Genomic DNA, 13,322 nt, shown 5'->3' with positions numbered 1-13,322 from the left:
TGCCATATAATAGACACCAAAATTTGCACTTCTATTGACTTTTCGAGCGGCGGTCCAATGTGCCACATAATGGACACTAAAGTTTGCACTTCTATTGACTTTTCGAGCTGACCAAGAAGAATTATGAGGGATAATATCTAATGTGTGTTGAATGATGTCAGTGATACGCCAATCCTGAACAATAGTTAACTGTCGAAGAGCAAGGATAACCACCTGAGAGTCACCTTCAACGACAAACTGGTCAAGGTGTAGTGATGAAGCTAGAGAAATAACGAGGTGTGCAGCTAAAGCCTCGCATTTATTAGGAGAACAAGTGGACTGGATCTGGGTAGTCATCTTGATCAATTTGCTCTCATGGTCTCGACAAATAGCCGCTTGATAAGAAAATGAGTCGCGAATGGCAGTATCAAAATTGATCTTGTACCAATTTGGTGGAGGGCGAATCCACTTTTCCGGAGCGGGGTCTAACTAGTTTGACCACGCATCGCAGTGTTGATGATAAGTATTGATGACTAGCTTGGCAAGGATACAAGCATCAAAGGAAAGGCCATAATGGAAAGCTTTATTACAATGGAACCAAAGGAAAGTCGCAAGTAACAGTAGCAAAAACTTGAAAATAATGAAGCTCCGAACAGGGAATGTGAAGAAGAGCCTCATGGTATAAAATAACTCGTATCCATTCACATAAATTGAGAGAATCCAAAGTGGTACAATCGAGCGGCCAAGGCGAGAGACGCCAAACTACTCTTGCAAAATGACAGTTAAAAAAGATCTCACATTTTTTTCACGCCCTCCCCTAAAAATTTGAGAGGAGAGACGTTGGTCCTAGGTACCCAAATTTTGGGTCTCAGTCACCATTAACGAACACGAACGAACTTCTTGGTGGCGTTGGAATCGATGAATTTTGGGAAGCTTTTGGAATCGAGCATGGAAGAGATTGGTCGGCAAATGTGAGTGTGATTTGTGTGAAGCTTTCGTTTTATTGAAATACAAGGGAGGGAAGGAAGCAAGGAAGGTGATGAGATGAGTCAGGGGAGGTACCGACAGTCTTTCGAAAAGGAAGCACGATATAAGTGATAGGAAATAAAAAGCTTTGCGGAGGTATTCTAGAGCTGCAATTTCGAAATGCAAGCACAATATCGTTGACAATAAATATAAAGCTTTGCAGAGGTATTCCACAGCCGCAACTACAAGCATGCGATAACGTCAAAGTTATGGAGTAAGGAAAATCTTATGTATTCAAATTAACCGTCATCGTTTTTAGTGGAGGTTTATGTTTGGTCTTATTTTCATCCTTTGTTTTCCTTTATGCGATGACAAAATCAGAAAAATTAAAATTAAAATAAAATAAATCATCTTATTCACTCCCCAAAACCAACTTAACTTCTAAAAGGTTCATACAACATACTCTATCAAATGACTGGTGGATTTTCTCCTACCAATTTAATTGAATTTGGTAGTTTTGGCTCCATATATAAAGAAATTCGGGATTTAGAAAAAATGACAGTTGCTGTGAAAGTTTTGAACCTTCAACAGAAAGGAGCTTCCAAAAGTTTTTATGACGGAATGCAATGCGTTAAGAAATATACAACATTAGAATTTCGTTAAAATCTTAACCTGTTGCTCCGACGTGGATTATAAAGGCAATGAATTCAAAACTTTAGTTTATGAATTCATGAAAAATGGAAACTTAGACAAGTAGTTACACCTAGATAGAGACAATGAAAGTCCACCTAAATATTTGAATATCATTCAAAGATTAAATATTACAAACGATGTAGCTTCTACACTACATTATCTTTACGATCATTGTAAAACACCAATTATTCGTTGTGATTTAAAGTCAAACAACGTTCTTCTTGACGATGACATGATTACAAAAGTACGTGATTTGGCTGGCAAGAATCCTCTCTACAAGAGATGATGTTTCTCCTAATCAAACTAGCAAAGTTGGAATATCATGATTTTGATCAACTTGAAAATCGTCGCTAATTGTCTTTCTATTATGCTCTACACATTCATTTAGCATTGTCAATTTTATTTCCTTAATCCCTCAATGCTTAACTATTCTTTTTTTAATAAGTAAATTTAGTCTTATTGAAAGCGTTTTTCAATAAAACGCTCTCAAGTACATCGAAAGTATACAAAGAAACACCTAATTAAGAATAGAAAAACGAACAAAAAAATCAGCAAAGTTAATCGACAATGAGGACAAAAAAACAACTAAAAATACAACGTATAAAAAAACGAAATTAAAATATTCTCCATGAAACCTTTCAAATCCTCGAAACACCTAAAATTTCAAATTGACATCATTTCCCAAATCGCAACACTCCTCGACCTTCCAAACTTCCAACAATAGGCAAACAAATCGATAATTCTTTTAGGCACAACCCAACACATACCAAAACGAGTAAAAATGTTATTCCACAAGACAAACTCCACATCAAAGTGAAGAAGAAAGTAGTCCACAAATTTCACTTCTCTCTTGCACAAGCAACATTTATCTACAATGATGATATGCATTTTCCTGAGATTGTCCACAACAAAAATCTTACCTAGGTCTTGCGACCACGCAAAAAAATATCACCCTCAAAGCAGCCTAAGTTCACTATAGGCTCTTTTGAGAGAAGCGTCAACCTTTATACCAAGCCAAGAAGCTGAAGGATTTGACCTTGAATAGTCATTTCTTGGAAGAGACCCACCTCTAACCATTCTGATAGCTAACACGTCGGCTAACAAGAAGGAAAACAAGTAAATCCATACCATGTGTAACAAGCACGCGTGAAAATTGGCCCTTTTTATCATGCAATTTTCAAAAAAAAAAATTACTTTGGAATGCAGGCTCTCTATCACTTTACTTTCTAAATATTAAATAAATTTTGTTTCTAATTATTAAATCCTAGATCTTTTAAAGTATGCATTAAGCAACTATAAAAAATCATGGTCACATTACCTTTGCATGTATATTGATTGCAGAGTATGTAATGGGCAATGATGCATCAAAAGAAGGAGATGTTTATATTTTGACAAATGTTATGATTACATTTCACTCTTTAACCCTCAAGGTGGTTTTCCACAAACTTAAGGCTACCGCAAGGTAGGTAGGTTTCTAAATACAATTAAGGTAGGTAGCGTTTAATTGCACTTAAATTATATTCAGAAACTTACCTACCTTGCATAACCTTAAGTTTGTGGAAAACCATCCCGAGGGTTAAAGAGTGTAATGTAATCATAACATTTGTCAACAATATAGACATCATTCTTTGAAAAAAAAAATGCTACATGTACTTAAACTTTTATAAAAAATGCCTTACTAAAATAAAGTGAAACTTATTCATTAGTATCCGTAGCATTTATTTTTATTAATTGTTTTGATCACCTCCAATAAATAAACTCCACATCAGTTAATAAGGGTCTCTTTGTAAACATTTTAAATACATAGAGCATTTCTCAAACCTTAATAGATGTTTTCTTATCAGTTGTAAAATAAGACAGTAAAATATTTTCCAAAGAACACCCATTGCATAACACACCCAAATCCCATCATCCCCTCTCCCATCGGTACCAAACTCAAATCTGTAATTTTTTTTAATCTGAAAACGTTTTAGGTCATACAATGTTTTCTCTTGAAACAAACAAAACCTAAACCCCTGGAATCTGATGCCCTTTTCTCACAGTATACAATTGTTGAATCACATTGCTTTAAACAGAAATAAAAGCTAAGGGTTACCAATAGAAACCACAGAAAGTGTAAATGCAATTAATGGGAAACAAGCTATATCTTAAGAAATTGGGGGTCAATGCTTCACATATCCATACAAATCAGATTTTGAGATACTACCCTAACCTTATTGACGGTGCAAGCAATTCTGAAGCTCACAAAGTAAGATTTCAGGTTACGTGAATTCTTATCTTGCTCCCCTCAAATCCAAGCAAGTGTAGTCGTGAATCGAGATCCAGAGAGAGGCGAGACCATTGTGTGCGAGTTGAGGCGGACCAGGCGATCCTTTCCCTGGTCCGCCGCAACTCGCGCACCATGGTCTCCCAGTCCATTTCTTAGGCGCAGAGGTTTCTGGAGGAACTAAGGAAAGAAGAATCTGTCTGAAGGATGCGAACGGCGTGATTTTTGGGAGAATAAAAGTTAGGGTTAGGATTGGAGGATAGCAGAGACTAGACTCTCGCCCCCCATTATCAAGGAGATGGTTCCCAAACAAGCCAAATTCTTTGCCATTTTCAACTGAAATTTTGCACAGAGAAAACATATTCTGCTCAGAAACATGAATGTTTGTCTCATAGATCTTTTCAAAGAGAAAAGACCTCTGAAGTCTGACATGTGATAGCTTCATGATTCATCACAGCAAATAATAATAAAACACAAATATATTGAAGACTAAACTACAATTTTAAAATTAAAATCAAAATTTTACCAAATGGCTTAACACATTTTGAAACAGCTAAACCTGAGCTAATCAAAGAAAAAAACAAGTATCAATTTCATAACTACCAACCAAAAGCAACGGCTCTCATTCAACATCGTATATTCAGCAAATCTACAGCCTCAGTATAGCGTATAAACTGCCCAAACAATTTGGGCACACAATCATCGAGCACAATTGCAAGCCACAAAATATCTCAAAACAAAACAAAAAAATGTAAGAAATAACAGAAGCTGAAGAGATCAGAGTGTGCTATTGGGGTTATCAGTCACGGTGTAGTCAGAAACACGGACCAAAATTTCTCTCATCATATCTCAGTTCTGGATCAATCTATTCCTAACAAAACACAACAAAAAACATTGAAAAAGAAGGAAATTTTTTTTGGAAAAGGTGGGGACGAAAGTAAAACATCAGAGACTTAAATACCAATAATCATGAAATTAATCCATCATTTTGTTGCAGTTTTTCTCTCATCACCTGAATCTCACTTCGCCCCCACGTCAAGATAGCAAAATCAATAATAGGAAAAAACGAAAAAGAAAAAGAGGAAGAAAAAGAAGCAAGAACTTGTCTACCGAAACCCTAATGAAGAGAGAGAGAGAGGCACGGGAAGAATGGTTATGCTAGGGCTTATATAAAGGATGAGCGAGACTCGAGAGGTGTTGCCCTAGACGTAGGTGTAGTCATCATTAAATTTTCACCGTCCGATTATCTTTTACTTTTTTTTCTTTTTTTTTTTGACATGACACCGTCCGATTATCGGGTTAAGGGAATTGTCAATTGTGGTAAATAAATATACACGCGAACTGGGCTTTTATCTTTATTTTCCAAAAGTGTGTGTCAGGCTATGGTGTCGGCCTGGCCCAATACTTCCGCTCAAATTTTTGATATTGGGTTAGGCTACGAAACTAGTTAGTCGTTTCCGTACATATACGGCCCCTCTCAAATTTTTGATATTGGGTTAGGCTGCGAAAAAGTTGAATAAAATATAATTTATTTTTAAAAAAAATATAATCAAAATTATATTTTATTTTCAAAATTTCGTATTCAAACACACCATGAGTTGAGAAATAAAGGGAGAGGAATAAGAGATTTGAGTGTTGAGAGGGTTGGGGATTTTGGGCAAAAGAATAATTTTATTTATTCTCACAGGAAATGAATAGGTATTTCATTCCTTTTTGAGTGGAATACATATTTCTCTTCGTAAGGGAATAGCTATTCCGTGGGAATAACTATTCCATTAAATAATATACAACCAAACAAATGAATAACTATTCCTTTCCATGGGTCTAATCCGTGAACCAAACGAGGCATAAGTCTTACCATTAAATAAATAAATAATGTTATGTGTGCAATTATTTTACAAATTTTGATACGTGTTAGCATATGGTTGGAGACACATCAACGACTAAGAAAAGTAATTTTAACATTCTTCAATCATATGTTGACATGTTTCAAAGGTTATAAAATAGTTGAAAGAATCATTTGTCAAAAGCTTCTCGGGGCTGGCTACCGTGGGCTTCTAGGTTGTCTTTGCTTAGTTAGATAGGGAAATGATAGTTGGGGGCAAACCAACCGGCCCCCAACCAGCCCTTTTATTAAAAAAATAATATTTTTAATCAAAAGCAACTTCTGATGGGACATCAGAAGTTGCTTTTGATTATAAAAACCCCATTTTAATGAAAAGGGGGGGGGGGGGGGGGGGGGGGGCAGGAGCCGATTGATTTGTCCATGCCTATCATTCCTCAGTTAGATAACATCCTTCAATCGTATGTTGCTCATTTTGCCCCATGAGTTAGAAAACTCCCATAACTCAATGAGATGTAACGGATCACTCCCACGCCATGTCATGTAAATGTCTAGGATCATGCTAAGCTACCACTCAACATTCCTCTAGCCAAGTTTGGTAACTAATGGGACCGCACTACATAACCTCCCAATATTCTCAAGAATAATCTCTTACATCGCCAACAAAAAATGAACAAAAACCCTAAAAACCTTACAAGAAAGAGGTGGGAATAACGAACGTATAAATGAGGATGGTATACACACTTTTTTCCATACCAACATTATGCCTTTTGTTTCCTTCTCTAATTACGAACTTAAGTATAGGATGTGTTTTCATCAATGCTTCCGACGAACTTCTTTATCCTCTTACCTTTCTCACATGGATAAAAATTTTCTACAAACCGATTTGTAGGAAATTTCTTATAATCCACATATAAAATTGACATGTGTCCCTTGACATGTGAGAAGTATATGTTATTTAAATAACATGTGCTTCTTAGATATTTTTTTAGTAAGCTTGACAATTTTTGACACGACCTGTGAACTCGACACGAAAAAATCGGGTTTGAGTTTATTATAATCGGGTTCGGGTCATAATTGGGTTGATTATAATCGTGTTTGACGGATCGACCAGCCAACACGATTATAACTTGAATAAGAGAGAAAAAAAAGAAGAAAAAGAACAAAGTCATTCACGCCTCACTATTCAGTTCACCCTCTTTTCCTTTTCTTGGTTCTTTTCTCTTCTTGCTTAAACACAGAGCATAGAAAAGAGAGAGAATCCTCCTCTCCTTTTTGATTTTCTTCTTATTCCTTCCTCGTCTTCTTCTTCCTCCCATCCAAAATATAAAGAGAGATGGTGAGAGAAACACAAGAGGCAGAGTCAGAGGGAGAGATCGAGAGGAGATCCCAGGGACCCGGAAGACCCGTCGAGCAGTGGGAGGCCCGAACGACCCATCAAACCCAGAGAGAGACCCGATCTTCCATGATCGCCGAAGGATGCGATTCCGGCGAATCATCGCCGGTGAAGTCAAAAGAAGTGTTATCCGGCGATTCTTCGTTGGATTCTCGGTGGATTTTCCTCAAATGTAATTCTTTTAAATTGTTGCGTTTCCATTATTAATATTATTTTGGGTATTTTTGGATTGTAAGTTTTGATTGAGCCGTGTGGGTTCATTGGGTTGAATTGTTGAAGCTTGAAGATGTACCCTTGTTCCGGCCGATTTTTTGGATTTTTTCTTCTTGTTTTCGGTTGGGGAACCGAATGGGTTGAAGGGATTTTTATTATTGTTTTTCTTATAAATTTCCTTGGGCTATTCCTCATAATGGCTGAATGGGAATTTTTTTTTGAGTTCTCTTGTTTTCCAGTTGAGCTACCGATCGGGTTGCTTCTCTTCTGTAATCGTGTGTATCGGGTCGTGTTTGGGTCACATGTTTCAACTCGATTAATAATCAGGTCGGGGTCGTGTCGAACCCGTTTACATAATCGGGTCAGTCGGGTCGACACGAACCCGACCCGTGAACCCGAATTGCCAAGCATATTTTTTAGTAGCATTAATAGAAAAACATGTGCTTCTCACATGTTTAATGGACACGTGTCATTTTTATATGTGGGTTATAAGAAATTTCATACAAACCAGTTTGAAGGAAATTTATATCTTTCTTACATGCTTTCTTTGTCCATATGTTTGGCTTAGAGTCGTTGTATCAATACAATTCATATGAGAAATGCTAGACATCCCAATTTTTTTTCCCCAAAAGCTAGTTTCCGAATGATGTGTCACAATCCCATGAGATCGTGACACATTTTCCAAAATGATAGATCACATGAGATTGTGACACATTATTTGAGAGCTAATTTTTGGAAAAAAAAAATTGGGATGTCTAACATTCCCCCGTATGTTTGGCTTAGAGTCGTTGTATCAACACAATTCATATATATATATATATATATATATATATATATATATATGAGAGATTATGTAATTCATAAATGTAATTGCCCTTAAAAATAAAAATAAAATAAAAATAAAATTACAAAATAAGAACCCGGATTGATTTTCCGAATCCAAACTCGGAATTGACGCATTCCGGGCTCGACCTGTCCCTTGCTTTGCCTCGCCACTTCTGTCCCTGTCGTACCCGTTCCTTTACCTCCATTTTCATTTTTCAGGACACGCGAGAAACACCGGCGGTGACAGGCTTGCGAGTGAAAGTAACAACAAAACGTGAGAAGTTTCCTCAAACTGCAAGTTGTTAACAAGGCCCATCCACTTATGTCAAAGCATCAAGCATACAGTCTTCCAACTTTATAGAAAGAACCCCTTCCCTCCATTCCCAGAGACAGAGGGAGATGGGTGGGAAGAGAGTTTTGGTAGTGGGAGGCACGGGATACTTGGGACAACACCTATTGCAAGGCTTTTCAGAGATCCAAGGCACCCCATATGATCTAGCATTCACGTACCACTCAAAGCTTCCTCAGGCTTTGCTTGATGCCATTCCTCATTCGCTCGCTTTCCATGTTGATCTGAGAACTGGACAGGGATTTGAGGCCATTTCACAGGCATTTGGCCAGGTCTGTTTTCACCCGAAAGATAAGAAAAGAAAAGAAAAAAAGTTTCAAATTTGTATGTTCGCTAATGGTAGTTTTGCGAAGTAGAGAATGTAAGAATTTGGCAAGTGGGTGTTTTTGTTCTTACATTTAAGATCTATATGTTTAAAGAAGAAAGAAAAAAGACGAGAACTTTGAGCAATAGATTAAATTCGATTGGCGGGTCTAAATTTTCTGCATGCTGCATTATGTGTTTAAAAGGGCATGTGAAACAGGCACCTCAAAGTGCCTCTACCTGGGATCTGTAATGGGTTTTATGGGTTTTTTTCTTGCCTGAGAAATTGCTTTGGAATTGGGATACTTTGCTTGAATATGAGAGAATTGCTGTCTTCCCTTTTCATTATTAGTTGAGAATAATCCATTCTTATGGTTGTGACATATGGTGTCACAATCTATGCCATAAGTTGTCTTGGGCAGAATTCAGAGATCCTGAAATGCTTAATAAAAGTTCCATCTGCTGTCTGTTATAATAAGTGGGTTGAATCTATTGTGCTGGTTCTTTAAAAAAAAATAAAGTTTTGAATACAGCTTAATTTCCGTTTCAAGAGCTGACAATTGTATCCTCTTTGAAATGGCAGCCTGATGTGGTTGTGAATTGCGCTGCACTCTCTGTACCTCGTGCCTGTGAAATGGATCCCACTGATACTATGTCTATTAATGTGCCATCTTCTCTTCTGAATTGGTTAGCAAACTTTGAAGAGAGCAGTACACTTCTGATTCACTTGTCAACCGATCAAGGTAAGTCGCACTGGGATTACTAGAGGAATGGAGCATAGACAATTTAATATTGCAATTCTTATTGTTTGTGTATATGGTCCAGAAGTCCTAGGACATAAACAGGGCATACCTATGTCTTATAAGTTTCCTAAGCTTGACTTGTTTAGTTGATTTCAGTCTCGCTGCAACACAAACCTGTCACAACTCACAAGTTTCTTAATAGTTTTATTTTGTCAATAAACAATAGCTTAACGAATAATCCAAGTTTTTTTTTTTGGGACGAATAATGAATTTCTGCTGCCGGACTTGAGCCTGGGTCCCTTGGGTGAGAGCCAAGTATCCTAACCATCTAGACTACAACAGATGGTTAAAATAATCTAAGTTTTACTTTTGAGGTGGCCATGCAAATCTTAAATCAACTCCAAAAGCCTTGTAAACATTACACATTGAAAGATTACATTTTCTTCCCAGTAGAGTCAGGTCTTAATTGTGATTGACAAAAACACTTTTGGATTACTTTCTCTTTTCTCAAGTCTCATCTTGTATTCCTTTGATTTACCTGGCCCTACCTGCTGAAAAAAACCAGTATTGAATATTAGGGCAATTTGCACATTATGAATTTTTCCATGTTAAAGACTGGATGCACATAACATACCACCGGAAGTAAATACAATAAATAACCTTTCTTGCTTTATGGTCCAGGCATTTTCTATTTCCTTTTAATGTTCATCTCTACCGAATTATCTAATGCCTTAAAATTTCTAATGCTACTACTGTAGCTGGCATGCTCTCGTCTATGGCATGCTTATACACACACACATATACATTTTTTGTTTTTCTTTCGCCAATAATGAATTTATGCACCAGTGGGTCTTGAACCCACAGCTTCACACTCCATCCCATTCTTGTGGAGGAGAAAGTGCTATTTGAGCTATAGCTTGTAGGCTTATTATATTTTGTATTAATTGGAAGAAAACAAATCTCTGTTGTAGCTACTCCCTATATCTTACTCTTATCATTTATCACGCTTTTACACATAGCTTTGTTTCTAAAATGCATATGATGTAAGTTCCCAAACAGTTTATGAAGGGGTGAAGTCCTTCTACAAGGAAGAAGACGAAACTGTTCCTGTGAATGTTTATGGGAAATCAAAGGTGGCAGCAGAGCAGCTTGTATCTGAAAAATGCTTGAATTTTGCTATACTGAGAAGCAGTATCATTTTTGGGCCACAGACTATCTCAGCTGTTCCAAGATCTCTTCCAATTCAGGTATGTATCCAGAATGCAGACCTTGTAATGTACATCTACAAGTTTGTTGGCTAAGAAATGCATCTGATTAGAGACTACTAAATATAGGGACTTTATAAATAAGGGGAAGAATATAATTTGCCTTTTTGAACCTGGTGATTGTCACGCACTGCTATGTTCTAAGCCAGGGGAGGAACCACCCCTAGCCTCAAGGGGTTCTGGGCCCTGCCAAAATTTAAAAATGTCACAAAATTTTGAATTTTTCTTCTTCTAAATTTTAGGTATTTTTATGAAATGGGCCCCTCAAAATTAATTTTTACCCTCAAAAGTTTTATTTTTTTAGTTTTGTCCCCCCCCCCCCCCCCTTTCCCCATAAAAAAATTGTAGTTCCGCCCCTGTTCTAAGCAAATGTATTAGTTTTCTGGTTCTCCTATTCTTGTTTTCACTATTTAGTTTGTCCATGAAGTTCTGCAACCTTCATCCTGTCTCTAATACGGCCTAATTTATTTATGAAAGTGGCATTTATTCATAATCCCCATCATTTCCCATGTTTAAACTCTTGCATCTTCCAACTTTATGCCTCTTTTTTGGTTTATATATAATTTTGGATGTGTCAGGAGTGGAATGGTTCAAAACTGATATAATTTACCAGTTCTATGTCCTAAAATAGAGAAAAGTTAGAAAAGAGGATGAAAAGCAGTCATAGGCAACCAGATCGGGTTACCTTGGTCTTCTGCATGCTAGAAAAAGTAATGTTTTGACTTATTTAAGATTTGTTTTTGGGGAAATTTTTAGCTTTCAACTGAGCACTGATGCAGAATTTACTCGGTTAAAGTTGCAAACCAAAATTAAGTTGTACTGTTCACTATTCTTGTCTAAGAGGTTTGTGACTGAGATGATAAAGTAAGAAGTTTCAGGTATAAGATTATTTCTTTGTAAAGATTCTCGGAACTTATCAAGCCAAAAGTAACAAAAGGTGAGAGATGCAGATAGTAGAATTGATCATATGGCGACAAAACAGATAATACTATAAGCACTGGTTAATGTTCATGTAAATTGTCAATCTCATCCAATGGAAACTTCAACAGGATATACCAGAAAATTGATTTATTCTTTACGAAAATGGAGTTAAGTGGTACGAGGAAATGGAAACCTTGACATTATTGTCATTATTGAACTTTCAAGTTGCTGTTTTCATTGTGTAGCGTTGAGACAGAGAGGCTGTCTTTTTTTTTTTGGGTGGGGGGGGTTCTTTTGATAGGATTTGTAATTATACAGACAGATTATAATTACATTTTCTAGTTAAAGAAAACAATCAATAAATGGGAAACTATGATTATTTTTTATATTGCCAACAATGTGGCACCTAATTGATGCAGTGGATGGATGGTGTCCTTTCCAAAGGAGAAAAAGCGGAGTTCTTTCATGACGAGTTTCGCTGCCCAGTTTATGTCAAGGATGTTGTGAGTATCATACAAGCTTTGACAAGCAGATGGGTGTCAGGTATAATTTATAGTATCAAAGCTAAAGTACTGGTAGTATAGATGATAAACTACAAAATGTTCTTTGTACATCACCATCCATTTGGTTCTTACATTGATTTACTCTTAAACAACATCGGTTGCTTATGAATTTTCCATTGCTGATTGTGCCACTTCGGGATGTTGCCAACCTTCTGCTTTGACCTCTGTACTCTGTCTCTGTCTATCTCTCTCTCAATATGCTGAGTTTCACTTTAATGACTTCATGATGCTTGTGCCAGAGGGTAAGCAAATGCAGTTGCTGCTAAACGTTGGTGGACCCGATAGGGTATCCCGTGTACAAATGGCCGAGGCTGTGGCACATGCCAGAGGATACGACACCGCATTGATCAAACCAGTGTCTGCATCATCGGTATGTTTAGCACTCACGAATTATTCTAAAATGTTACAATGCCTGAGAAGCAAACTTTTTAACATGCCTTTTCTTTTGTTGAGGCCTTGATACTTATCCATCAGTTCTTCATTTCACACCCTGACCACCGAAGTGTCAGCTTGCCCTTTTGGATGGACATGTATAATATTTTGTAGCTCCTGATAATTTCAATTGCTCTTTTTGCTAAGCACCAGCTTCCTCTCTACATGTGCATTTTGTGAGAATTTAGTTTTCCTTGTTCCAGTCAATTTAAACCGCTTTTTTTTTTTTGGAAATAATTCTCCAGGTTGATCGAGGCGTCAAGTCCCCAGCCGACATATCCATGAATATAACCAAACTAGTTCAGACACTAAATATTTCTCCCGTTTCATTCAAAGATGGTGTCATATTGACACTCACTCCTGAAGCTAAATTTTAAGGCTATCAAGATGTTGTAAATTGCTTCCTTGATGTTGTATAAGTGCTATGGCCAAGGGTATGTTGTGAACAATAATTATCAATACTAGACACACTTCCCCTTTATTGCCTCTCAAGGCTTATAAGTCCATTTCCCCTCTATTGTGGACTCAAATCATGAAAGAGAATCTTATTCTTTTATCACCCTTC

At 36.9% G+C, this 13,322-nt stretch overlaps 1 protein-coding gene and 3 non-coding genes across 4 annotated transcripts; 1 reads left to right on the top strand and 3 right to left on the bottom strand.

Moving 5' to 3' along the window:
- Positions 1–4,265: 4,265 nt before the first annotated feature.
- LOC133865105 (small nucleolar RNA R64/Z200 family) lies at positions 4,266–4,367 on the bottom strand. The gene has a single exon (XR_009899637.1). It is a non-coding gene; the product is annotated as a small nucleolar RNA R64/Z200 family (small nucleolar RNA).
- A 310-nt stretch (positions 4,368–4,677) lies between these two features.
- LOC133865080 (small nucleolar RNA SNORD18) lies at positions 4,678–4,755 on the bottom strand. Its single transcript, XR_009899613.1, has one exon. It is a non-coding gene; the product is annotated as a small nucleolar RNA SNORD18 (small nucleolar RNA).
- An 89-nt stretch (positions 4,756–4,844) lies between these two features.
- On the bottom strand, positions 4,845–4,923 carry LOC133865104 (small nucleolar RNA Z199). Its single transcript, XR_009899636.1, has one exon. It is a non-coding gene; the product is annotated as a small nucleolar RNA Z199 (small nucleolar RNA).
- Positions 4,924–8,299: 3,376 nt separating this feature from the next.
- LOC133863588 (uncharacterized) lies at positions 8,300–13,322 on the top strand. Its single transcript, XM_062299600.1, has 6 exons — positions 8,300–8,802; positions 9,417–9,576; positions 10,636–10,823; positions 12,182–12,305; positions 12,565–12,695; positions 13,003–13,322. The coding sequence occupies exons 1-6, from the start codon at positions 8,581–8,583 to the stop codon at positions 13,132–13,134; spliced, it is 957 nt and encodes a 318-aa protein (XP_062155584.1). The 5' UTR covers positions 8,300–8,580; the 3' UTR covers positions 13,135–13,322.

Source organism: Alnus glutinosa, chromosome 3, assembly GCF_958979055.1.
Source record: "Alnus glutinosa chromosome 3, dhAlnGlut1.1, whole genome shotgun sequence".
Classification (NCBI taxonomy): domain Eukaryota; kingdom Viridiplantae; phylum Streptophyta; class Magnoliopsida; order Fagales; family Betulaceae; genus Alnus; species Alnus glutinosa.
This window is presented reverse-complemented; position numbering and strand designations above follow the sequence as displayed.